This window comes from Triturus cristatus, chromosome 7 (genome assembly GCF_964204655.1).
Source record: "Triturus cristatus chromosome 7, aTriCri1.1, whole genome shotgun sequence".
Lineage (NCBI taxonomy): Eukaryota > Metazoa > Chordata > Amphibia > Caudata > Salamandridae > Triturus > Triturus cristatus.
In genome coordinates, this window is record NC_140590.1 from 391,986,905 (window position 1) to 392,011,636 (window position 24,732).

Sequence of the window (24,732 nt, forward strand, 5' to 3'; positions counted from 1 at the left end):
AATGTTGTGCAGGGCTTCACAACGTGACGCATCTCCCTAGATGCGTCACGTTGTTAATGGGCAGCAACTTTTACGCAGCCGCTGCGTCACAAAAGTGATGCAAGGACGGTGCAAAAGTGACGCAAGGGGCTTGTAATTCTGCCCCAAACACTTTACACACAGCACTTAGCGGAGATTATGAGTGCCATGTACGTTGCGGTGGTAGTTGACACACAACACACATGGAACAAGATACATATCCAGATTGACCAAATGAGTGAAAGCATGGAGATGCAACTGAATACTAAACCACCCTGGAGGTGGCGTAATCATTTGCAAAAAAGGAGACATTCCGTGCAAGATTACGGACTTCCTGTGCATCTCTGTCAATCAACAGGGATGCACCAGAAGCATCGAGCCATCTGCCCACCCGTGCGCAAACACAGATGTGCCGCATGTACAATGTGGTGCACCGTTGCGCATGGATGTGCAGATGCGTGTCGCATCCCCCTGTGCAAATGCGGTGCATTGCTGGAGTAGCGTTGCAAATGAAACGTAGGTCCAGCAAGTATGATCTTGGCCCTATCTCAAACATGCTGCATTAATACTTATACATGCTTCAAGAAGGCGCAGGCTTTTGATGTTGCATGGACGTCAAAGTGACTGAGTGTAATATTGTACATGTCACTCAGCCACTTGTCTGAGGCGTTCCTGCACTGGAAGGCCACCCCCCCCCCCCCCGCCAGGATCACCAACATCTTGCGCAGGGCTCAACAACGTGACACATCTCACTAGATGTGTCACATTGTAAATAGCCAAAAGCATGGCACTGTCTTCGCCCCGCCACTGCATCACAAAAGTGATGTAACGGTGCGCTAATATGGCGTAATGGGATTGTACTTTTACCACTTTGTATGTACGCCGTGCCTTATCCCGCTCCATATCTGTGCTGCAGTCCACAACACTAATTTCAAGGGGATAATGCATGCACACAGATAATATCTGGTGACGTACGCATCCATGCACCAGGCTCCAAGGGTCCTGGCCCACTGCATGCCTCAAGTTGTTGCACCAGTGCAGGGTGAAGCATGGATATGCAACATATTTCTGTGAATACGTGGCACACCTGCGCATTCAGGAGTGCAAAATGCAAATGCTGCTACGATGCTACAGTTCCTGGTAGTTCTGCCCTCACACATACACATCTATACAGTGGCAAGTCATGATTGAGTCACTCACACAATAGAAGAGTGTTGCATCTCAATGTAAAGTGTCGCAAGTAGCAAAGCGTGGATAATTTTTACATTCTGCAGCTATTACAATATGAAAAGTGATGCTTTTACACGTAAAGTATCGCTTCTACAGGAAAGTCTCGCAAATACATACAAACGAGTAGCATCCCAATAATGCGCGACGTACTGTGACTTACGTCACGCTTCGTAAATATTAATTCATGATGCAACACGCAAAACAAATAAGCGTCACGCATGCATACCTGAGCCTAAATGCAATAAGTGACAATCTACGCATCAACGGAAGCGTGACGCAAAACGTAAAAACGTGTCGCATCGAAGCAGGAAATGATGCAATGATTCCAGAACCTCCCAAACCAGGAAGTGCACAGTTACTTTCACTTTCCCTTACTTGCTTTTGGTGTGTGCTTGCTGGTGGAGTTGTTTGGAGTCTGTGGTGTCCTGATTTGCCTTTCAAAGTGTCTTTTGTCTGTCCCCTGTGTCTTTTGAGGTGTGTTTTTATGTCTTTAGTGATTTGTGAGTCTTGTGTGTGTCTGTAACATTAGTATTGTGGGGTGTTTGTCGATTGGGGTAGTTAGTTTTAAGGCTTTATATAGGGGTGGGTTATTTTATTGTACATATTAGGTCAATCTTAAATAAGTTTCCTTTTTCAAATTTATTAAGTTTCCTTTACGTCATCCTAAATCATGTCGGGAAGGTCTCGAAATTTGACCGATCGACAGTTTGGCGGGATGATATGGCTAATATTCCACTACCTGCCCCGGATGATCAGCATGGGGGGCAGGGTCAGTCAGGGGTATGACACAGCAGGGCGCAAGCGCCGGTGGACCACTGTGCAGCAACATCTGGGGCGTCTATTCCAGATCCAGCGGACAACCCACCAGATAAAGCACCGCTGGCAGGACGTCATCAGCAGGGAGGCTGACCTGCTCGATCATCTTGGCCTGGAAGTTGGTGGTCCAGTTGGTAAGTCAATGTTTCTTGTCACTCATATATTCTCTTCAGAGGTGCTAAACTATGCCATATCTCCCTCTGCACAAATCGTATGACCAATCAATTGGCGTTGCAATGGTCTGTATGGATGTACATATGAGCGCATGCAATACAAAAGACTGTTCTGTGGCCACAGACACATATGTTGGAAACCATGGGGCAGATGTATGAGGGACTTGTGCCCCTTTGATGCCGCCGTAGCGTCACTTTTGTGACGCAGCGGTGGTGTAAACCCTGCGCCAGTTTGCGCCATATTCACATCGTGACGCATCAATGGAGATGTGTCACGCTGTAAAGCTCTGCGCTACATTAAACCTGCGTCATGTTTAATGTAGCGCAGGGTGGGTGTAATGGCGGAAATAACCCTCGGAAAAGTCAAATCTATAATATGTGACTGACTCACTTTTCCGACAATGAGGCATCAAAACCCTGCACCTGCTTGAAGCAGGCGTAAGGCTTGACAGACCATGTTAGGGCTGGGCTGGTTGGAACAGTGCTGGAGTTGCGTTGCGCTTGCAACACAACTTAAGCACTGCGGCAACCTTACGCCATCGAATGCGTCACGCATCTGTTTATTCCTGCGCCATGATGCGCTGCATTGAAAATGCTGCGCATCATGGGTGGCGCAAGGGTAAACTTGTGTGACCCATCTCTCCTGGCGCATCCTTGCTGATTTGCAGGGATGCGCCAGGAAACATCAATCGGCCCAAATATACATGATGTTGACATTGAAATTTTCTCTATTCACACAGACACATGCACCAGTTAAATAAATTGATTTTTCATAGTCATGCTGTGAACAAGGGGGAGGATGATTTGGATACAAAGGGGCAGATTCATGACGTCTGGCGCATCTCTGCTAATCAGCAGAGATGCACCAGAGGAGTTGCCACGCATCTGCCCACTTGTGCGCCACCATTGATGCGCCGCATTCATGATGCGGCGCACCGTGGCACTCGGATGGGCAGATGCGTGATGCATCTGCCGTCGTATGGATGGTGCATTGCTGGAGTTGCTGTGCAACCGCGACGCAGCTCCAGCAAGGCTCTGGGTGCCCCTATCCCTAAAATTCTGCGTCAATCCTTACGCCTGCTTCAAGCAGGCGCAGGGATGTGACGCAGCATGGCTGGAAAAGTGACTGAGTGAAATCTTGTCTATTTCACTCAGCCACTTTTAGGAGGCGTTCCTGCGCCGGAACGGCCACACCTGCCCTGGAACGCCTACATGTGGCGCAGGGCTTTACAACGTGACGCATCTCCCAGATGCGTCACGTTGTAAATACCCCGCACCATGGCGCAGGATTTGCGCCGCTGCTGCGTCACAAAAGTGACGCAACGGTGGCGTTAATGAGGCGCAAGTCAAACATAAATCAGCCCCATGATGTGTAATCACGGTGCCAAGCCCTGTGCTGGTACACAAACTGCCGTCATGTGCAGGTGCAGGCAGACTTGCTAACATGTACATGGCTGCCTGCGTCGTGGGGCAGTAGTGTCTGTTCATGAAGGGACACCTTCATGCACCCTGTAGGAAACCGGGGTCTCCAGTCCCTAAGGGCGGTAACGTGACACGAGCGGCTGGGCACCCAAAGGCCTGTGTGTAAAGCAACCATACAACACGCACCTCGCATGGAATGGGGAACACACACAATAAGATACGCCACACTGTAAAGGTTCATGCAAATAATTCAAGTTTATCCAAGTAGTTCGAGATAAATGCAGTTCATGTGATATAAATGCAATTCATGAGATGTAAATGAAGTTCATGCGATATAAATGCAATTCATGAGATGTAAATGCAGTTCCTCAGATATCAATGCAAGCTTCACTTAGATTAGCAGTGGATTCACCCGCCCCATATTCACCAGCACGTCATGCACCAGTAGGTTTCTAAAGGCTCTAGGCCACCCTAGTGTATCTCACTTCTCAGGGTAGGGTTTGGGGACTGTAGCGCCACTCCTAGGGCGTGCAGGGACCCAGGGCAGAACTCGTGGGCACACCGCTACTTTGGTTATCTGTAGCACCTCAGTGGCGATTCCCGCGCTTTACGCGCTGAGCGGTGAATACCTCAGAACAGCGCCGATTTCCACAGAGTGCCACTCGTGATTAACTGGCAATGACTACTTCAGAACGGGGCATCTAGACCAGAGCGCTGCTCGTAGTTGCCAACAGGGAACACTTTGGAACGGAGCATTTAACACAGAGCGCTGCTCGTAATCAATAGCCATGCATTTGTCATAACTGAGCATTTGAAACAGAGCCCTATCATCATCATTTGCAAGGAATACTTCAGACTGGAGCATTTAAAACCAAGCGCCATTCGGAATCATTAGCAAGGAATACTTCAGAATGGAACATGAATAACAGAGTGCAACTCGTAAGCAATGACATACAGCACTTCAGAACGGAACATGAAGAGCATAGTGCTACTCGTAAGCAGTAACAGTGAATCTCTACACACGGAGCTAGTAGCAGGGAGCGCACCGGACTTGCGGAGCAAGTCTCTCGGGCTCCGGTGCAGTTTGTAGGGCACCACGCTTCAGTACAGTCACGGGGGGCACAAGGAAAGGATCCCTTGGCGGGGTCTCTCAGTCGTGGTGACCAGGGGGACTCCCACGGAGAGGAAACCCGGGCTCAGGGTGTGTTGCGGCTCCCAAACATCAGGGGGCGCACCGGCGTCAATCACAGCATCCGGGCTCACCTTGCTCTTGACGTTGGATGGCGTCCGCTCCATTGGCGATGTGGGCAATGGTCCTCGGCCTGGCCCACCTTCTTGCACAGCTGCGACGGCAGCAACGGGTCCCCGGGCTACTCCACGGGCCTCGTGACACTGAAGGGCACTACTTCCGGCCTTCCGCCCGCTGCGGTGAGCGCGCTTGCTTCCACGCCACAGGGGGGGGGGGCTGAAATTAAGGAGGGGAGCTCCGCGCTCAGCGGAGCACGCTGCCGAGGGACCCAGGCCAGGTCAGGGAGCGCAGGGGTCACAGCGCTAGTACCTGGTCGATCCCCGGTGGTTCTTCAATCTGCTTTGCATAGGGTTTCGGGGGTCAGTCAGGACACGCAGTCTCAGCATTCAGTTACTGTTCTCAGGTGTTAGATGAAGTCTTGTTGGCGCAGATGGCTCTGGCGCCCTTAAGGGGGTTCTGTTACAGGGGGGTAGGGATGGAGTTAACGACTAGGTCCTTCCTAGTCAGGCTGGGCAGAGGTTCTTTTGGTCCTACTACTGCTGTGCAAGATCAGAGGGTTTCACAGGGTCCCTCACTCACTTAAGAGTCAGCACCTAAATCCTGTCACTCTCAGAGGCATAAGTCCCAGGCTAGGCCCAACCGCCTACACTCCTGCGTGGATTCTCCAGCTCTGCTGTACCCCACTGGCCAACTCACCACAAAAAGTACCCTTCCTCACTTAAGTAGCCCTAGGTCAGGTGACCTCTAGCCAAGGCGGCTAAAGTAAAACACCACCTCCCTCCTAGAAGGTTCCAGCACATTCCAGGAGCTTCCCCATTCTACCCATGGGACAAAAGGCGGGCTGGTGTCGCAACATTGTTGTGGGGTCCCAGCCAGCTCCTGGCAGCTAGGGTGCTACTATGAAAGACCACTCTGCAGTAGCAGGGGTCTGTGGCAGCCATCTTGGGAGAAGGGAGCACCTGCACCTTAACACTGATTGGCAATGAAAAGGCGCCCGGAGACCTACTCCAACACAAAAAATATGGTGGACAACAATTAGGCAGATCACAAATAGAAGGGGGGACCACCCTAGGGCTGACAGGTCCAACACACCCCAAGGTCACTAATGTCATGATTCTCTCCTCCAATGTGTGTAATCAAATGCAGCATGCATTGAGCAATGACAAATGAAATGATTAAATAGTCCCTTTTTCGAGACACAGTAGGCCAGCCTTAGGGTGGAGTGCCATCCAGATGGTTTCCCAGTTAATTGCCACTCTGTAAGTCTGGCCATGCATCAGTGGCTATGGGTGTTGTGTGTGAACATCCACATCTAACAACATGCAACATAGCAAGCCCTTTAAAAACGTAGTGCAAATTTTGCATATTCACAAGTGCATGGTAAAACACGCTTGCTGGATTTGCAGTTCATTGTCAATGTTAAGCATGAATCAGCACCACCAGGATGTAGAATATAGTGAAGTACTGTTGGAACAAGGAATATTTAAAATGTCAATGTTGTATTCCATTGCTTGGAATTTCAAACAGTGTGGTGCAGACAAAGGTCTGGGGTTGCATCATTCCTGCACTATCTTGTATTTCAGTCCATACCCTGTGCATATGTCACCATATACATGACTCTGGTTGCGTATGTAAGCATGCGGCATCAATAGATGAATCAAGCAGGCATCATCATCAGGATTAGCCTACTCACATGTGAGGGTCGCAATCCAGCTGCAGTTGCAGAGTCTGTTACATACATTTGAAAAGGAGAGGTGCACGGTGTGGTCTGCGCAGGATGTTTGTTGTCAGCTCATTGCATGTGGGTCGTAAGCATGCGCTAGTCCACTTAAGGTGCATAAGCTCACTATTACACACCCAGCTTCATTGTAAACGCTGAATGCTGGAGTGACGTGTGTGCCAGATTGGTAGGAGAGGTTGGTGACAGGGGTACATTTGTGATCATCAAAGGATGAGTATCATGGTAGATGCGCTGTCTGTGGTGCTCAATGTTGTCAAAGATGAGATGGAGGGGTAGCAGGTTTTGCATGAAGATATATGTTTACATTGACCTGTGTCTGAAAATGTCAATGATCCTGGAGGCACATGACATCTGTGTGGAAATATGAGCAGCGCTTGTTGTAGTGATCCTGTGAGGGGGACATGTCCGCATGCACAATGCTAGCTCTGCCAATGTAACTCGTGAAGTGCATTCTTAGTGTAGCATTTCTGGAGTTGCTGAGGATTGATTGGGTGAGTCATTTGCCCTTGTAAAATCTTGATGTGTGTGTGGATTGTTGAGATGGTGTCCTTGCTTTGGATCCTTATCAAGGGGATTTATAGTGTCTTAGCGTCCCCGTCCTTCATCGTTGCAAAATGGTGTCTGCATGTGTCTCACTAATGATGTGGTCTGTATGCGATCCGTGTTGACTTCCTGTGCTGCTGTGTGTCTGTGTTGGAGACTGTAGCAAAATCATCTAGACATTACGATAACCATCTGTGTGGTCCATTGAGAACCAAGCTTGTGTAGTGCAAGGTGTTGTTGGCATTTTGGTTTGTGGCTCATTATAGTTGTTAGTTGTCAAGAATCTGTAATTTCTGTGTGGGGTGCTAATTGTTTCATATGGATGCAGCTGTATGGTGGACAGGAGGTGTACGTCAGAACGGTCAGGCCATTGGGGTATGTGGTCTTGGTGTGGTGGATGTGTTGATGTTGCCACCGTCCTTGTGGCTGTGCCTTGTGGCCAGTTGCTACTGTGTGATGTCTACAAGCTTGTCAATGAATTTTGCTAACCTGTTGGCACGTCTGTAGTCAAGATGTGAGTTGAGCTATGTCACAAGTCTGTGGAACATGTATGCGAATGCATGTTGGGCAATGATGTATGTGATGTGGGTTGTGTACACACCTCAGGGGCATGTAGGTATTTGGACGAGGTTCCCACAGGGGTGTTGTCCTTGTTCTGACCTGGATCTGTGCACTTAGTCGTTTGATGTTGAGCGTGCTATGGCTTGTGCTTCACTTTGTGATGTAGATGTACCTATTGAGTGCAATGGCATGTGCACACACCAGACAGTTGTTGTAGACTAATCATTAAATGGGATGATTGATTGGTGAGTCATCTGCTAACTTGGGATGGAAAGGTAGCGTTTACCATGATTCCTGTGAGTAACGCTCCATCTGTTGCTAGTCTTTTTGCGGATGATACAGATCTCCATGGCTAGTCTTCAAAGGGTGGACACTTTGATGGCGATGCATGTCATGATCCAGAGTTGGTGTAGTTTTGTGTGTACGTAGTGTGCGTGTACTTGGTGGTGTACGCCAGGGTGCATTGTAGTCTGGATTACTGTCCATGGGTGTTGCTGGCTGTGTAATTTGCGTAGCGTGTAGATTTGCCACTGGTACAGTCCATACAAAGTGATCCAAGTTTGAGCTGATGGATTGTGTAGAGGCATGTCCAATGATTGAGTTTGGGCTTGTTGCTGGGTAAAGATGGCTTTGGCTGATGGTCCGATACTGTGCATCTGCAGTGTGTACATGCATCAAACTACATGTTTGCTTGAATGTATCATGGATGTACACCTTGAATGCTGTATACGTCATGGTGGATGCACTTCAGGTGAATCAGCATCCCGAACGGAGTGTGAAGCAGGCAGCCAAATGTAACCCTAGTCATGTGTGAGCCACTATGCAACAGTCATCTGCAAGATCATATCAGTGTGCAATCAGTGAACATGATAGAGCTTAACATGCTGTGGGAATGTTGAGAGTCGAAGAAGCGTTGTCAGTGTCTGTGGCTAATGAATGCTTACACATGTGCGTGTGCATAAACACGTTTTTGAAACAGCAATCCGTACAGCAGTCAGCAACAGTGTCTGCATAAGGGCATGTGTGTTGAATCTGTAGATGCATGTGCGAAATCACAGGGATGGCACACATGTGTGAACATTGATGTGGAAGCAATCCAGTGTTTCCACTGTCCATGTGTGTTAGGAACAATATGGCTGCACTCAATGTAAAAGGAGTGACACGTCCTGTTATTTCCATGCATGTGTCACGCTAAATAATGTTTTGGTTTAAATTGACATGTACATATGATGTGATTCTATACCAATTTGTACTTCTGTTACTCTTCTTGTAGGTGGCCCACGGCCATATACACAGGGGGAGGTCGACAGCTTTGAAGACCCAAATGCCACCAGTGAGTATCCATGTTCATATAATTTGTTGTGTATCAAGTGCGAGGATGGAAGCAAAACTGTGTATGAGTGCAACTATGGTACAATCACAACTTCCTGCTGCAGTCCGGACTTATCTTTTGCATCCTAATTCCAAACTACATGATGTAACATGTTGTGACCGTTGTACTACGTGTGGACATGTGTGGACAGATCAGAAGCCACAACACTGTCTGACACTCCTTGCCACTATCCACAAGGCAAAATGGAGTGGCCATTGCCACTGGGACTGGAGTAGCCAAAGCCAAGTTAATGAAACAGCATCTGAATGACATTTGAACCTTCACGTCCGTGAACAATTTGGAGAAGTTCAAGTATATTGTAGTGACAGTTTAATGTCATCCTTGCTTTAATTAGCCAATGTATCATGCTATGGAAACATTGTCAGTGCAATTACCATCAACATCCCTAGCCCCAAAACATTTGTATATGGATGAGCCATAGGAATGGCAGTCAGACTTATTAATTAATCAATCAATCATTACTTTTGTAAATTGCTCTACTCACACGTGAGGGTCTCAATGCGCGGGGGGAGGTGTGCTGCTATTGTTCGAACAGCCTGTTCTTGAGTGCCCTCATGAAGGCAAGGAGGACCAGGCTCAGCTGTAGGAGGGTGTTCCAGGTCTTTGCGGCATGTTGGCAGTACAAACTCCTGCCGCTGGTAGGTCTTTGGATGTGGGGGACAGTGGCAAGGGCAAGGTCACTGAAAGAGCACTGGCAATTCTGGTAGTAGACGGTGATTATCCTGTTGAGGTATGTTTGACCGGTGTGGGGGAGTGCTCTGTGTGCATGGGTGAGAAGCTTGCAGGCGATCCTCTTGTTGACGGTGAGCCAATACAGGGATCCCAGATGGGGTGTGATGTGGCTGTGGCAAGAGGAGTTGTGCACAAGGTGTGCAGAAGCGTTCTGTATGTGTTGCGGACGTTTACGGAGTTTGGCAGTGGCTCCCACATTGTCTGCATGTCAATGGTGCAGCCTGATGCAGACGAGGCCAAGGGTGAAGCTTCTACTGGTTGCAGTGGGGATCCACTTGTACATCTTGCTGAGCATGCGGAAGGTGTTGTAGCTGGCGGATGAGACGACGTTGACCTGCCTGGTCATGGTGAGTGTTGATTCGAGGTTGACCCCCAGGTTGCTTGCATGGTTGGTGTCTGCCGGTGCTGCTCTCAGTGTAGTTGTCCACCAGGAGTTGTCCCTGGCTGAGGGGGTGGATCCCAAGAAGAGGACCCCCGTCTTGGGTGAGTTTGGCTTCAGTCATTTGTTCGTCATCCACTCGTCAACGGCAGTCATTCCTTTGAGGATGTTGGTTTTGGTGTTGAGGTTGTCCTTGGTGAGGGAAAGGATCAGCTGTGTGTTGTCAGCGTAGGAGATGATGTGGAGGTGGTGCAGTTGTGCAACGTGTGCAAGCGTGCCCATGGAGATGATGAACAATGTTGTGCAGAGGGATGATCTTTGTGTTCTGCCGCTGATGATCTTTGAGGCTTGGGAGCAGAATGAGGGTAGGCGGAGGCTCTGGCTGCTGCCAGAGAGGAAGGAGGTGGTCCACTCCAGAGCCTTGCTTTGGATTCCTGCGTGTTTGAGGCATGTGCGTAGGGTGCGTTGACAGACATTGTTGAAGGCGGCTGAGAGCTCATGGCGGATGTGTGGCGCACTTTCATCATTGTACATCAGGGGCCAGATGCCATTGGTGTTGGCAATGAGGCCATTGTCAATACTGGGATTCCTGCAGATGTCGGAGTGTGACAGGTCCAGGATGGTGTACTCCTCGAGGTAGCCGGTCAGTTGTTTGTTTGCAATCTTGTGCATGCCCTTTAGCAGGAATGGGAGCAGGGAAATTGTCTGGAAGTTCTTGAGGCCTCTTGCATCCACCTTGGATTCCTGGAGTGAGGCGTTGATCTCGGCGTGCATCAAAATTTGCTGGGAAGCTCGCACTCTCTAAGGAGATGTTGATGGCCTTGAGGAGATGGGTTGCAATGGTGGGGCTAGCTTTGCTGCACATGTGGTGCGCAAATGTGTCAGACGGTGAGATGGAGTGGATGGTGTACCTCATTTTGATGTTGTCCTTCACATTGCTCCAGGTGAGCAGGGGGGTCAGTGTGGATGGTGGCCGGGGTGTCTGAGGTGTTGGTGCCTGTCAAGGTGTACGGGTTGTGGTAGCTGTTGTGGATGTCTGCAATATTGCAATGGAAGAGTGTGGCAAGGGTGTATCACAGGTCTTGCAGTTGTGGGATGTCATTGGTGTTGGAGCCAGGGTTGGAGGGTACCTTAATGATGTTGAATATCTCATTGTTATTGGTGGCGCTGTTGTCTATGCAGTCCTTGGTGGTGGCCCTTGTAGCAGTTCAGATGAGGTGATGGTGTCTGAGGATGCCGTTCTTGTGGCCCACATACTGTCTGGTGTCTGTTTGGGGTGCAATGTTTTATGTACTTTCTGGCATGTGTGTATGGAGGGCCGTATGTCCACAGTGAACCAGGCAGCCTTCTTGCCAATGTGTCTGTTGGAGGGTTCTGTGATCGGGGTGACAGTGTTGTGGCAGTCATTGATCAATTGCCTGCATTTGCATGTTGCGCAGTCAGTGTAGTTTGGGTTGGCGTGTGGGCACTGGGCAAGGGTGTTGTCAAGCTGTTCATTGTTGTCTTTGATCTGGCTGCTGCATGTGATGTGTTGAATGTGTTGGGGTGTGGTGATTTGTCTTGAAGGTGTAGTGGATGCACCAATGGCCAGTCCAGTTTGGTGGTGTGGCTGAAAGGGACATGGGAGGTAGCCGAGGATCTTGGTCAAGCGTGCGTCTGGCGGAGTGGGTGTGCGTTTTGACGAGCTGACTGAGTCCGAGGTTGACTACCAGGGTGGAGGAGTTGTTGTGTTTGTGGTTCTTGAGGTGGAGGTTCAGGTGTACCAGGAGGATGTAGTCATGCGTGCAGAACCAATTGGCAATGGTGTCACAGAATTGAGGCCAGGGTCCAGGGGTTCTGTAGACGAGGGTTCCTCTGAGAATGGGGTTGTGGTATGTGTGGCTCTTCAAGTGCATGAGTTTGGCGGTGCTGAGGGTGTGGTCATTGATGTGTGAGGCCCAGAGGGTTTTGTGGTTGACCATGACAATGCCAAGCCCACCTCCTACTCCATTGTTGCGGTCCCTGCCAGTGTTCTTGTAGCCGTCCAGAATGGCTATGGCAACGTCGGGCATGGAGGAGGCCCTCAGACATGTCTCCCCCAGGAAGGCAACATCCGTGGAAGATGTACGGATTGTGTCCACGAGTTGGATGGGGTGTTTGCGTACTGTGTATAGCATATGGTGTATTTGAATGCGTTTCGCCTTGTGCTGGGTCAATGAAAAGGTCAATTTGTAATGTATGGAAAGTTCCTGTGGATATGCCTTGCAAGCTGCACATCAATATGTCTGTGAGTCATGTATTTGGCATTCAATCTGTCGGTCATCACATTTCTCATGTGGTTCCATTGTGCTCGTGGACCCACCCACCTTGGATAGGTATGCAATATTCCTACAACGGAGTATAGATGACACTATGTACCATATGCACAGAATAAGAGCAAAGCTATGTGTCAAGTATGCATGTCTTCCATAATGTAGTGAAAAGGCTTATTCAATCCAATCATTTTCCAGGATGATGTCAATATATGTGTACCAAAGCGGGTGTAGTGTCCATGCATTGACTTTTCCTACGTGTAACACAACAGATGGGAGCCCATGCGTGGTTAGTCCTCATGGAATTCCACACGGAATATTTCAAGCCTAGGGTGGCTTTTAGAAATTTGTAGTCCACAGCCATTTGTTTGTGGGACAGGAATCAGCCTCCTATTTGATTATTTTGCTGACAGCCTCATCTCATGTCTAGACGTATCACAGACCCACTTTCACAATTAATGTTGGTACAGGACTTACAATGTGTGTCCCACAGATGATTGGATGTGTATGGCACAATCAATGAGATGGCCGATGGCCAGGATGACCCGGCCCAGCATGGTTGCATTGGCAGTTAATGCATGGACTGCAGGTGAGCATTTCTGCAGTCCACACACTTCAACAGCTAGTCATGTGTCCTTCTGATGTGACCCTTGGAACTGTAGTACTTGATTGTCCCTTTTTTCCCATGGAACAGATAAGGGATGATGTTGACATTGCTGTGACGTGCTTTAGTGCACAGGGTAGGTGACACTACGAACGTATTTCAACACACAAGTGTGGCACATCCTGTCTGATAATGTTATATTCACATTCATGACAACATAAGACTTATGTCATGATGCTGTGACGCATCCTTGATCCTTTGTCATGATGACTGAGTTGCTGCAAGATATGGTAGATTTGTTACTGTGTTTTGGAGATTGGACAATACCCACAAAAACCATGGGCTACATGTAAGTGCTTGTAGCATGTATGCTCTGAACGCCAAGCTGACGTTAATTGCACCCTGCTAGTACTACATGGCATGCTGCATGCCATCCAATTTTAGTATTGTTATGAATTATGAGTCTCCTTGGTGTGTAGACAGCAAGCACATCTCTGTGTTCCAATATGCAATTGCCACTTCAGTGCATTCCTCTGTTGGAGTGTGAAATGAACGGGCTAGTGGTAAATATGCAAGGGAAGGAGTTCTTCTTCCATGACAAACTGTGACACTGTCAGAACCTAGCGTCCATTGCAGATTCATGTCCACATGACTCCATGCCTGATACAAGGCGAGCCAGATGTCATTTTTGTGGGGAAATGATCACATGTCGTGATGCCTGTTGACTGGTTCTTAAATTCATATGGCTCATCATTAATTAGTTACTATGTCAAGTGTGCCAAGGATTACCATGCAACCATGACATTCAGTTGACTGCACAGTATGTGCCGAGCTAAATCAGTACATATGTATTGGTGTGTGTGGGCAACAAATGGAAAAGATGATTTGCCCAAATGTGTTTTACATTACACCTGACAGCATGCATTTCCTATGATTTAATGTCCGGCATGTTCTGGTGAACTGACACATGTCCACCCTTTCATACAGATAACATGAATGCAGAGGATGAGCGGGCTTTCCGCATAAGGAAGGCCCGATATCTACACATCCTCTCCGTGGCAAAGGGCTTCCGCTGGACCTCCCGCCAGTATGAGAAGCAGCGGGCTACCGACACGTGGACCACCGACCCCGCCTCAAGGGATGGCATGCAGCCACAACAGCATCCTCCCACTCCCGTGGCCCCATCGACCTCATCAGCCGCTGTTGTCCCCAGTGGAGCAGCCTCTGGATCGTCTGCTCCACAGGCCATACCGGACCAGGCAATGGACACCCTGATGTCCAGACTTGATTCCATGGACAGGAAAATTGAGAAGTTGGAGGAGAAATTGGACACGGTCCACCAGAGACTGGAATATTTGATTAGCCAAATCTAAGGGCTAATGGAAATATGGTTTACAGTTATTGTGTTTGTTAATATTATTATTTTGTAAGTATCATTTTGTTAGTGATTGTAGAATATGTAGGCATAGTTAGTTGAGATAGGTTTTTAGATGTAGATGTAGTTTTAAGATTTTTATCATAGGGGTTTTTTAAATACTTTTAGGGGTGGGGGGTAATGTTATGTGTGTTAATGTTTATGGAAAAAAAAAAAAATTGAAAAAAAATATATATATTTGTTTTAGTATGGTGTTATGGTTAGTAAATGTGTAGTTTAAGTATGTGTATGTCTATTGTGCATTGATGTCTTAAGGGGGGGTGGGGGGATGATGTCTACTTGTCTGCGTGATCATAGTTTAGGTTAGGTTAATAGAGTTAAGTTCGTTAGTGTAAGATTAGTTAGTTTAGATAGGTTTTGGTTTTTAGATTAGTTGTTTAGATAAGTTAGTGTGTTCTGTAATGTAAATATTGATCACCATTCTTATTTTATAAACCTTTCTTAACATACATTGGACTATATTCTATGTCATTCCGCATTTCATATGTGGTATGTGTGAGTTGTTGGGCACATGGACTGTGACCACCGGTTCCTGTTTGAGTGCATCATATTAGTACATTCAGGTCGGTTTGTGCTACATGTCTGACTAGATGTACATGTTCATGGAACACCTGTGCTTTGCTTTTGTTGGTAGCCAATATTGGTCTGACACATACATACGTTTTGGATTCTAATCATGAGTTTTCTGCCAACCTCTGCCTGAACATTTAGCAATATTCTGTCTCTGCTGGGTACCATGTTGACATATGTATGTGAAATTCAGCTTTTATCTGACACAGATGTACGGAATGTACTCACCACACATCTGATCCCTCCGTGTTGTAATAGCTACACCATGTTCATGTGCAAGTGGTCATTGTGTTACAAGTGGCTAGCTCATATGACTGTACAACACACTGTCTGTATACAGACGTATTTACGACTTATGGATGTTGTATGAAGTAACGTGGTTAAAATTTCTGGCCATTTAGTTGGGGCAGGACAACAATATTGTTAGACACAACGTCATCAATGGTGATGTGCTGTCTCGAAATCATAGTTTGCAGCCAGGAAGTGTGTTTTTGTGACACACTGGCAGAGCTTTTCTCAGCCCCATTTTGACAGAGATTCAACCATCCACTGTGTGGAGACTTGCTTAAGTTTTGTACTGTGTAGACGTCTCATGTTGCACACACCTTCCCCAGCAAAGGTCCCTCCCCGCACTTGTAGGAAACACAACAGGTGGCCGGTGACAGTAGGAGTCCCGGATGTAAGTGAAGAGGTGAATCTTGAAAACCTCACAACAGCCCAGAGTATACTCCATGATGTTAATGTGTGTAGTGAATAAGTTCAAGACTTGAGCTGCTATTGTGAAGGAGTTGCACACTAAAGCTCACACCCTCCTTACCCATGCGACAACCACTAGCTGTTGACCTTTTGCTCTGATTTTGCAAGTGGTGGTGTATTGTGACAGCATGTGGGGCAAGATGCCAGGAGGGGATGATTTGAATATGTTATACGCAAATCTGAGAGCCTTGTACTCAGTACTCTGGCTGACGCAAGCCAATGATGGCAAGAACTGGGGCTGACATTGGAGCTGGTTCTATGGGGATCTATTTGAGTCCTGGCAGCTGTGTTTGTGACCCTGGCCAGTCTCACAATCTCAGAATTGTTGGTCCCCAGCTACAGAAAGGTGCAGTAATAGGTTTTGTTGGAAAATAGATTCATGGACAATAACCTGAGTGATGTATGGCTTGACAACAATGACTACCAACAGCAGTCTGAACCCCCTTAATATACCAAGGCACATTCCTGCCACTTTGTTAGTCTAAGCCTGAAGGATGCCAGCCGAGTCTCCACTGACACACATGTCTTTCAGCACCTGCTTATGTGTGAGTGCACACACAAATTTAGAAGGCCACCAGCATTCACTCCACAGCTTATGATCTTTCATCACCAGCAACACCTCTGACTTGCTGGCATGGAGCTAGAGGCACTTTGCAGTCATCCACCCTGCAACATCTGCTGATTTAATCACGAAATTGGGTACATCTTGCACACAGTTATTGCAAAGTATAACTTGCAAGTGCATATCATCGGCATGTGCCACTACTGTGAACTCTCACCACATGGACAGCGCAGGTGACAGTTGGAGGACTGCATCAAGATGTGTTGGGGTCAGAGCTGACCCCTGTGGCACACCCTCTTCATTAGTGTGAGGCATGGAGATGATAGGGGGATTCTTAACATGGAAGCTCCTCTCCAAAGGTGAACCAGTCCATTGCAATGGCCACTTTGTCTGCCTACTCGAACCTTAGCAGTGAGATCTGTTTGGACACCCTGTCAAAAGCAGCACAAAGTTCACATGGGACCAGGGTCAAAATACGTACCTCATCCAATCCTGCAGTTTACACTCCATACTTTTGTAGATGAGCTGTATTTGTGAAAGTTGTGTACCATGTGGGTTACTGTTGGTGTTCACAACTCTAAACAGTGTAAGGAGACAGCATTCAAGCGTTCCAAGGATTCCTATTCCTGCTAATGCATCTGCATGCTATGCCTCACTATGTGTGGCAGTTAGTGGCACATTGATGACCATGCTTTGACAGAATCCAAGTTTTTGTGATGTTGAATTTTTGCTGCAGTGTACAGCATGCAGTCATTTCAGATGTAAGCCTTCAGGGATAAATTGTGTGTGTAGAGGTGTACATTCATGCCCAAAATATTCTCCCACCATGACGCAGGCATGCTGCTAGGGTGCATACACCGGAACATGGCAGAGGGCTCAGCACCAGCACAGGGGAGAGCACAGGATTGCAGATGGTACTTTGACTATGTGTGGGGTTTCTGTGTTAGGGAGGGGACTGTGGTGATGCGGTGCAGCACATTGATGAGTGACATTCAATAATTGCTACATGTGACAGTATGTCTTTTCCCATCTAATTACTCATGCTTACAAACCTTGAGCTTGTACTTATGCACTATTCTACGTGTGTCTGGATTAGCAATCATACATTAAACACACTGGTAATGTTGAGTGGTACCAACCGGACACAAGGGCCCATTGTCCTTGACAATCAAGTGTGGAAACAACAGTAGTTGACATGTTTGAGGGTGTTGTGAACAAGATATCTTATTTTTGAATTTGGTTTTATTTTCATACATTGTTATAGTCACAATGTTTCTTAATTCAGATTTTGTAATACAAAAACATGTTGTATGACACAGTTTTTATATTTATCTGGAGACTCTTGTGTGGCGGACATTGTTCTCATAGCAGTGAATGGTTGGTGGTTGTCATCCGACAACTGTGAGTTACAGTAATTTATTGGGATGTCTTCCTCTGTACATGTGTTGCAAATTCATCCTCGGAGTCTTCAGTGTGTGTGTTGGTTTCTGGGTTTAGTGCAGGGCATGTTGTCCCACTGCTACCACCAGCTGTGGCAGTGGATGTGTGTGGGAACACATGTTCAGGTGACATAAATCTCACCGTTAGAGCATTCAGCATCAGTTGCTGATTTTTAATCACCGTCAGCAACTCTGCATGAAATGCTGTAAGTGTTGACATGTATTGTTCCTGACGTTGGTGCATCTCTCTCATTTGGTTATCAATACTTTGGAGGTGCTGGGCTACATCCCTGGTGGCACTTTGTGTTGTTATTTGCACATGCCTCTGGCTCATAATGTTCGAAATGTTTGCCAGCGATTGTGCAATCCCCGGTGTTTGGTTTGAGCTGCCTTGCTCAGGGCTGATGTTCACCAACTCTGGATTTAGGCTTTGTAGGATTGCTTGCAGTGTGCCACCCATGCTCAACACACCAACGTGTACCTCATTGAGGAGGTCACGCTGTAGAGAGACAGCAGTTTGTTGAAATTCACGCTGGGTGTCCTCCCACTCTGTGCTTATGTTTGTGGGTGCAGGATCTGGTGGGGCTGGGTTTTCCACTTGATCCTCAAGCCCACGGTTGTCAGGCTCTGGAGGTGGTGTAGGTGAGCGCAGAGTTTCAATGGGCTCCTCAAGTGTGCCATTGTCTATGGAGAGAGGGTTGTCTTCAATGTCGTCCAACTGATTGCTGTCATCCACCTGTTGTGATGTGGAAGCAGCATTATCTGTAAAAGTAAGATGCAAATCTGTTAGTGGTGTTTGCATGTTGTATTGTCTAGCTGTTTTGTGTGAGGCATCACATGTGTCTTTTCCAAGGTGATCTTTGTGGCACATTCTAGCGATCTCTGTCCTTAGGCACACATATTCTTCATACTCAGAGCCACTTGAATGGACTAAGCACCACTTATCATTACATTAGTCTGGCTGTTGATCGATATGCATTGATGCTGACCTGTGTACTTACACCACAATTGTAAACTTACTATTAGTGGTAGCTGACATTTCATGCCAACACTGCAAGTGTAAATTTGTATGTGATTCAAGTGTGTTGTCCTCCTTTCAAAACACAAACAAATGAGATGTGTCCCTGCACATTCCTGTTACATTACGGACCATGTGTGCCATCTACGACACACACTAGTTAGCATGAGTTGTGTTTGTGTCAGCCTATCACCCACTAAGGACACACTGTTCCTCCAGCTCTTACAATACAGTGTGACGTGGCAAGATTTGCTGTTGTCCTCAATAAAGACTGCCAGGAATCCTGCAACGATATCATTACTAATCACACCATTGGCAAGCAATGAGTGTAGTTGTAAAAAGATTATAGGCAAATGCTAAATATATTCAGCGAGAATTAATCTTGCATCAACTGTGTGTAACTTGGCCTGTGAGTCAACCTACAATGTGGGATATTAAGCTCACATTGGTTATAATGCTACATGTATTAGCCTGTGCCCAGTACCTCACAGGGCATCAAATCTGCAAGGTTCCCCGGTGAGACGGTGGCCTGATATATGCTGTCCACTAGTTGAACTGTGCAGCTTGTAGCATTCCGAAAGACACCTTCTGATGATAGTATGAAGAAAGCCTTTGTTGAGAGCTATCCTAGTGGTAGGTATGGAGAGAAGACTTAATGGGAATTTCAGAAGGACTGTGCAGCAGGATTTTTTAACCAGTGTATGATGTCTGGAATTTCCACATGGAAGGAATAACGCACCAGGGATATGTTTCTAATATATGTATTTAGGTTTACGCACACCCCTCTAGTCTATTTATGGGCCTAGAGTTGAAAATACTTAAGTTGCAGGATAACAATCACCAGCGAGATCAGTATTACACGTTTTGGCCCTAGGGGAGTTCCAATACATATACCAATACATTGATATTTCAATCACACCTGCACTAGACACAACCTGTATAATCTCTGGGAGCCCAAGGGACCACCCAACAGAGTGACATATGGGACACATGGGGACTGTATGCAGTGTGAGACCACAACCACAGGTTCACATAATCTTCAATGTGCAATGTCGTGTTTGTAAATTTGAAGATTAGGGGGTCTTCTGGTCAAGTCCGGGACAAAGCCTTTTTGAGTTCAGATATTCTGGGACTCGCACACACATGGCCACCAGGGTACTTGAGTTTGCCCACCCAGGGAATCAGGGTGCACAGGTGTCTTTTGGTGTTGGCTTGTTGCATCCATTTCAATGTGAGGCTGCTAAGTACTTCATCTGCCGTGAAGAGGAGACATGTCTTGCGAGATCCAAACCTGGTTCTATGATGTAAGGAACCAGAAAGCATAGTGGACAGAGTGTTGGTCACTTGCCCGTGACCTAGGACAAGATGGAACACTGACCACTTATGTGTTGTGCTTCATGTGAGTTGATGTGTGTCTTGACTCTTCATCCGCGATGTCCTTGAGGCATTGAAGAAGTCCACGTGCGCAATTCGAGATGTGCCCCGAAGTCTGTTGGTTGCTGCATTTTTTGTGGCGAGTGAGAACCCAACAAGCCTTGTCACCGGCAACTCAATGGAATTTAGAGGAGGGACTGCAGTGCAGACCTGCAAGATCTGAGGGACTCACCCAGCAAGGGTAAGTCAGGGCACATCTGGGGCAACCAGGAAAGGCCAAGTAGAAGAGGAATTGCCTTTGTGGCCACCTGCTAACCAACAGGCTAGTGTTTGCAAAGGTGCATGGAGCAGGCGCACTTTCAGCTGGCACACAGGTCCCTCGTGGAGTGGAGGCCAGCAACTTTTGTTGCAGGTGGTGCTCACGGCTGGGGCTAGTGGGAGCCCAAACCACATCTTCGAGGAGGATCAGGAAGTTGCTGTTGCTGCAAAAGATGACGGGGTCCAGGGGTCACTGCTTCACATCACCCACGGGCCTCAGCTTTGCTGTGGACTCAGGGTAGCCTTGGGGAAGTCTGGAATTCCACCTCTGGTGATGCACTGACTTTTGCATCTGGCAGGAGCTTCAGCAAAGCAGACAGTTATTTTGTTTTTGGGGTGGCAGACGAGCTGGGGAGTCACTCCTTGACCACAAGGGGTCTTTATTCTGAATTCTAGTTGTGATAGAAATTCCAAGGTACAGGAGATATATGGAACCTATTTTCATCAAGGGTAATCTCAAGTCCTAGTGACAGGATTCCTATACTTATAGTGGTTTTAGGGGATGGACTTACTGTAATGACCCACCTATATGTGGTGTTTGAGTGAGGGGTGGTTACAACATGTCCTGTTTCATGCAAGTGCAGGGGCAGTTAAACCCTGCAAGCGTTCAAAAGTGGCCTATGCACATGGTCAGCAAACGTGCACCCACACCAGGACTTCAATGCACCCGAGAGTGGTCCCGCTCAGATACAATACACACCTGCCTGTCTGGCGATGTGGACACTCCTCCCCTCAAAATGAAGCTATTGTCCAGCCATCCCCTGCAGGACTTTTGGTCAGCAGGAGTAGGGCAGACCCGTGTCTGTGTCTGGGAATTACTTTTTATGATGCCAGGGCTCAGGGAAGTCCGACCAGGTTTACCCAGTGTGACCATGTCTCTCCCTCTCGAATGGTGGAATGCTACCCCCACAGACAGTACTTGAGGGGGAGAAGAATTCCAATGCGGTTGACAACACCCAACATGTTTCGAGGCACACATTCCAAAGTTGGCATTTACCACAAGGTAATAATGCACTTAAGTGTATATGGTATGGCTGTATCACATGACAGCCGTACGGATGTATTCCCACAAGCTGCATGAAGGCTCATCTCACACTTGGGCACCCTCTCACATTACACCACGCACTCTACCTTCAGGATTGTCAAGTCCTGCCATAGGAGTGGCGTATAGGTTTATATGCGTCAGTCAAATAGTAGTTATATAGGTAGACTATACCACAAGGAGAGGTGCAAGCACACCCTTAGCCAGACTGCAGTAGCCTACATGTGTGGCCATTTGTCAATGGTTCCCAGGGGTGGGATCATACATGCTTCAGACCTTGGTATGCCTGTGAGGTACCTATGCCCTAGGTACATAGTATTGCATATCGTGGGGGCGAGAGGACGCAGCTAGGCATTGGTCCTGATTATCAGGGACACAGCCAGACTAAGGTTGGGGAGAGAGTGTGACACCAGCAAAAAGTGGGGGTACCCATGTGAACCAGATCCTACTCTCACACACCCCGCCAAATGCCTTGCAAATGCAGGAAGCAAGGGAAACTGCTTAAGTATGAGGATACACCACTGAGTACATGCAGTTGGATGGGCACGACCATTGTGCATCACATCTAATTGGGCAATCGTACTACACAATGGCATACAAACCCATGTAGGCAACAATGGCTTCATGGCTCATGGTGCCATTGCTGGCCTGCTATTAGTGAGTCAACATGGGCTACGGAGGTGCTGTCTATTTGGTGGGCTCTGTTGTTGGTAATTGAGGCATTGGTGGTCACCTGTACCTGTTGTTGGAGCCAGCATGGTTGCATGGTGGCATGCTTCAGACTTGTGTGTGAAGACACCCTGTAACCCCATGCATTTGTGAATGTTACCTGTTCTCAGGGGTAACTACCGATGGTGTGAGACATTGCATACCATGGCCCAACAGTGCACTGAGCTACACAAGGTATATTGGCAATGGTGTTCAACGCATATCTGCACCCTAGGCCACAGGATGGGTCGATGGCCCGACGCTGTGGAGGGTTTTGACCCTGAGCTGAATCTCACGTATGAATCATTGGCACTCAAGTTACAAACATGAGGGATGCATGTAGCATCCCCGTCATTGTGTCCTTGGCCAGCTGTCTTTGCAGGACATGCTCAACCCAGGCCTGGGTAAGTCCACCTAGCAGAGGATCCTGCTGTCTGATTAACCGACATTATCAATGTGCATCAGGTATCACCACTGTGTGGATGTCCAAGGGAGTGCAGGGTGTGATGTGTAGTGTAGGATGGCCATGACATGGTAGTGAGCAGGGGTAATGCCTGTGGGTGCAGGAAACCCAATGGGGGAATATCCTTTATGGATATTGAGATTTTGGTCCATGATTTTGAGTGGTGCTAAACAGTGAAGCAACTACCATGATGGTCAAATATCTAAGTACTGTTGCTACATTTCCTTTCTGTGTGTGAGGGAGATTGGGTCTGCTTGAGTCAGATTTCGGCCCATGACTCAGTAGTATGCCTAATGAAGTGCACAATGTCTGGTCATTTGTCCTCTCAGTCTGGCACAGACATTCATGTGCACTTCCATGTTCACAATGCAGACAGCATTAAAGCTTGCATTGAGTACATGGCCACCCATCAAGCCCCTGTCAGAACGCACTGTCCCTGCGCGCATGATCAATCACAAGACCACATTGCAGCCCTGTGATTGACTTAGGTGAGGGAGCAAGGCTGGTTCCTGTCCCTTGAGGCAGACTCATAGTCCCAGGTGCACAGTTTACACATGGCCAGGCCTTGTCACGCATTTTCATTTGTGATGTGATGTAAGGCACACACTTACAACCACCCCCACATCCATGCCCCCTCCAGTGTATTTTCTGCATTAGTTCTCTAGACAGCTGTCCAGTGCCCCCTACATAATTTGTTAGTGCCAGATGCTGTGCAGCCCTGTGCATCATGCAGACCTGTTATGAACTTACACAAGATGTCTTTTGTTGCATGGCATACTATTCATTTCTTACAGTTATGATGCATACCAATGGGTCTCATGTTACAACTGTGTATTGAGAGCTGGCTAGGATAGCGTTGTGAATTACTGTATCTACTGAAGTGATTGCAACCCTCAAAGGGACACTTGTTACACATGACGCAAGGTAACTGTGATCCATCTCAGACCCACCCCACTAACAGTAGATAGCACATTTGGTGCATACAATACACTATTGTTATGGATTGCCCCCGACAGACACAATTTTGTCATGAATAGCCCCAATATGTCGGCCTGTGGTATATTTGTCGCCACAAATAATACAATGTGTAACAATTAATTTCTTGCCCCCAAGTGGCACCCTATGTCTATTTTCTGTCCACCATAGCCCCATATTTTCAATTGGACCCCACACTCGACGCACAGATAGCAATGTTTGACCCCAGAAAACACACGATTTACAATTTTACTGGCCAGTGACGGCATCCTGTTTAGCTTGTGACCACATAGAGAAGCGACTATTGTCACTTTTTTCTCTCAACATGAATCACAATATTGATAATTCTTTCTCAAGAATACTATGCTTACATTGCTATGTCAGGAAGGAAATATTTACATATGCTTTGATGGATGGAACTCCCATTTGTTGCATCACAATGCACTGATTTCACATGTCATGTGAAGGCAAATGCAAGGCTGTGGTTACTTGGTATTGACATTGAAATGTGATGACTGTGTTGTAATGTACATCTAGCATGAGGGAGGGTAGCTATGGCTAAAATCATATGCAGTCATTTGGCCCAGGACCACACACACCAGCTCGGACAATTCCTCATCTACACTCCTCTGCTGGAACATGGCCACCCACCTCGACATCCACCCTGTACGCAACCACCCCTGCCATCTTGCATTACAATATGCTTATCTTGGCCCCTGCACAAGTGTAATCTCAGGACGGACCTTGTTATACATCAGGACACCAGTGCCGTGTGCCACCCAGCAAAACACCACTACACACAACCAGATCACATACATCCTCAAAACACTGCTGGCAGTACACATGCCCACTACAGAGATGTCAGCCAACCTTGCTGTTGACTCTTCATATGTCACCTGCTTCACATACACATACACCAA

At 47.4% G+C, this 24,732-nt stretch overlaps 1 protein-coding gene across 1 annotated transcript; it reads left to right on the forward strand.

Moving 5' to 3' along the window:
- The first annotated feature begins 1,939 nt into the window (after positions 1 to 1,939).
- Positions 1,940 to 14,732, forward strand: LOC146809764 (uncharacterized). Its single transcript, XM_085614382.1, has 3 exons — positions 1,940 to 2,198; positions 9,027 to 9,086; positions 14,140 to 14,732. The coding sequence occupies exons 1-3, from the start codon at positions 1,964 to 1,966 to the stop codon at positions 14,523 to 14,525; spliced, it is 681 nt and encodes a 226-aa protein (XP_085470508.1). The 5' UTR covers positions 1,940 to 1,963; the 3' UTR covers positions 14,526 to 14,732.
- The last annotated feature ends 10,000 nt before the right edge of the window (positions 14,733 to 24,732 follow it).

Coding starts and splice junctions, on each gene's coding strand:
- LOC146809764 (XM_085614382.1), top strand. CDS start 1,964: ATGATATGGCTAATATTCCACTACCTGCCCCGGATGATCAGCATGGGG. Junction 2,199..9,026: donor GGAAGTTGGTGGTCCAGTTG/GTAAGTCAATGT, acceptor CTCTTCTTGTAG/GTGGCCCACGGCCATATACA. Junction 9,087..14,139: donor TGAAGACCCAAATGCCACCA/GTGAGTATCCAT, acceptor CCTTTCATACAG/ATAACATGAATGCAGAGGAT.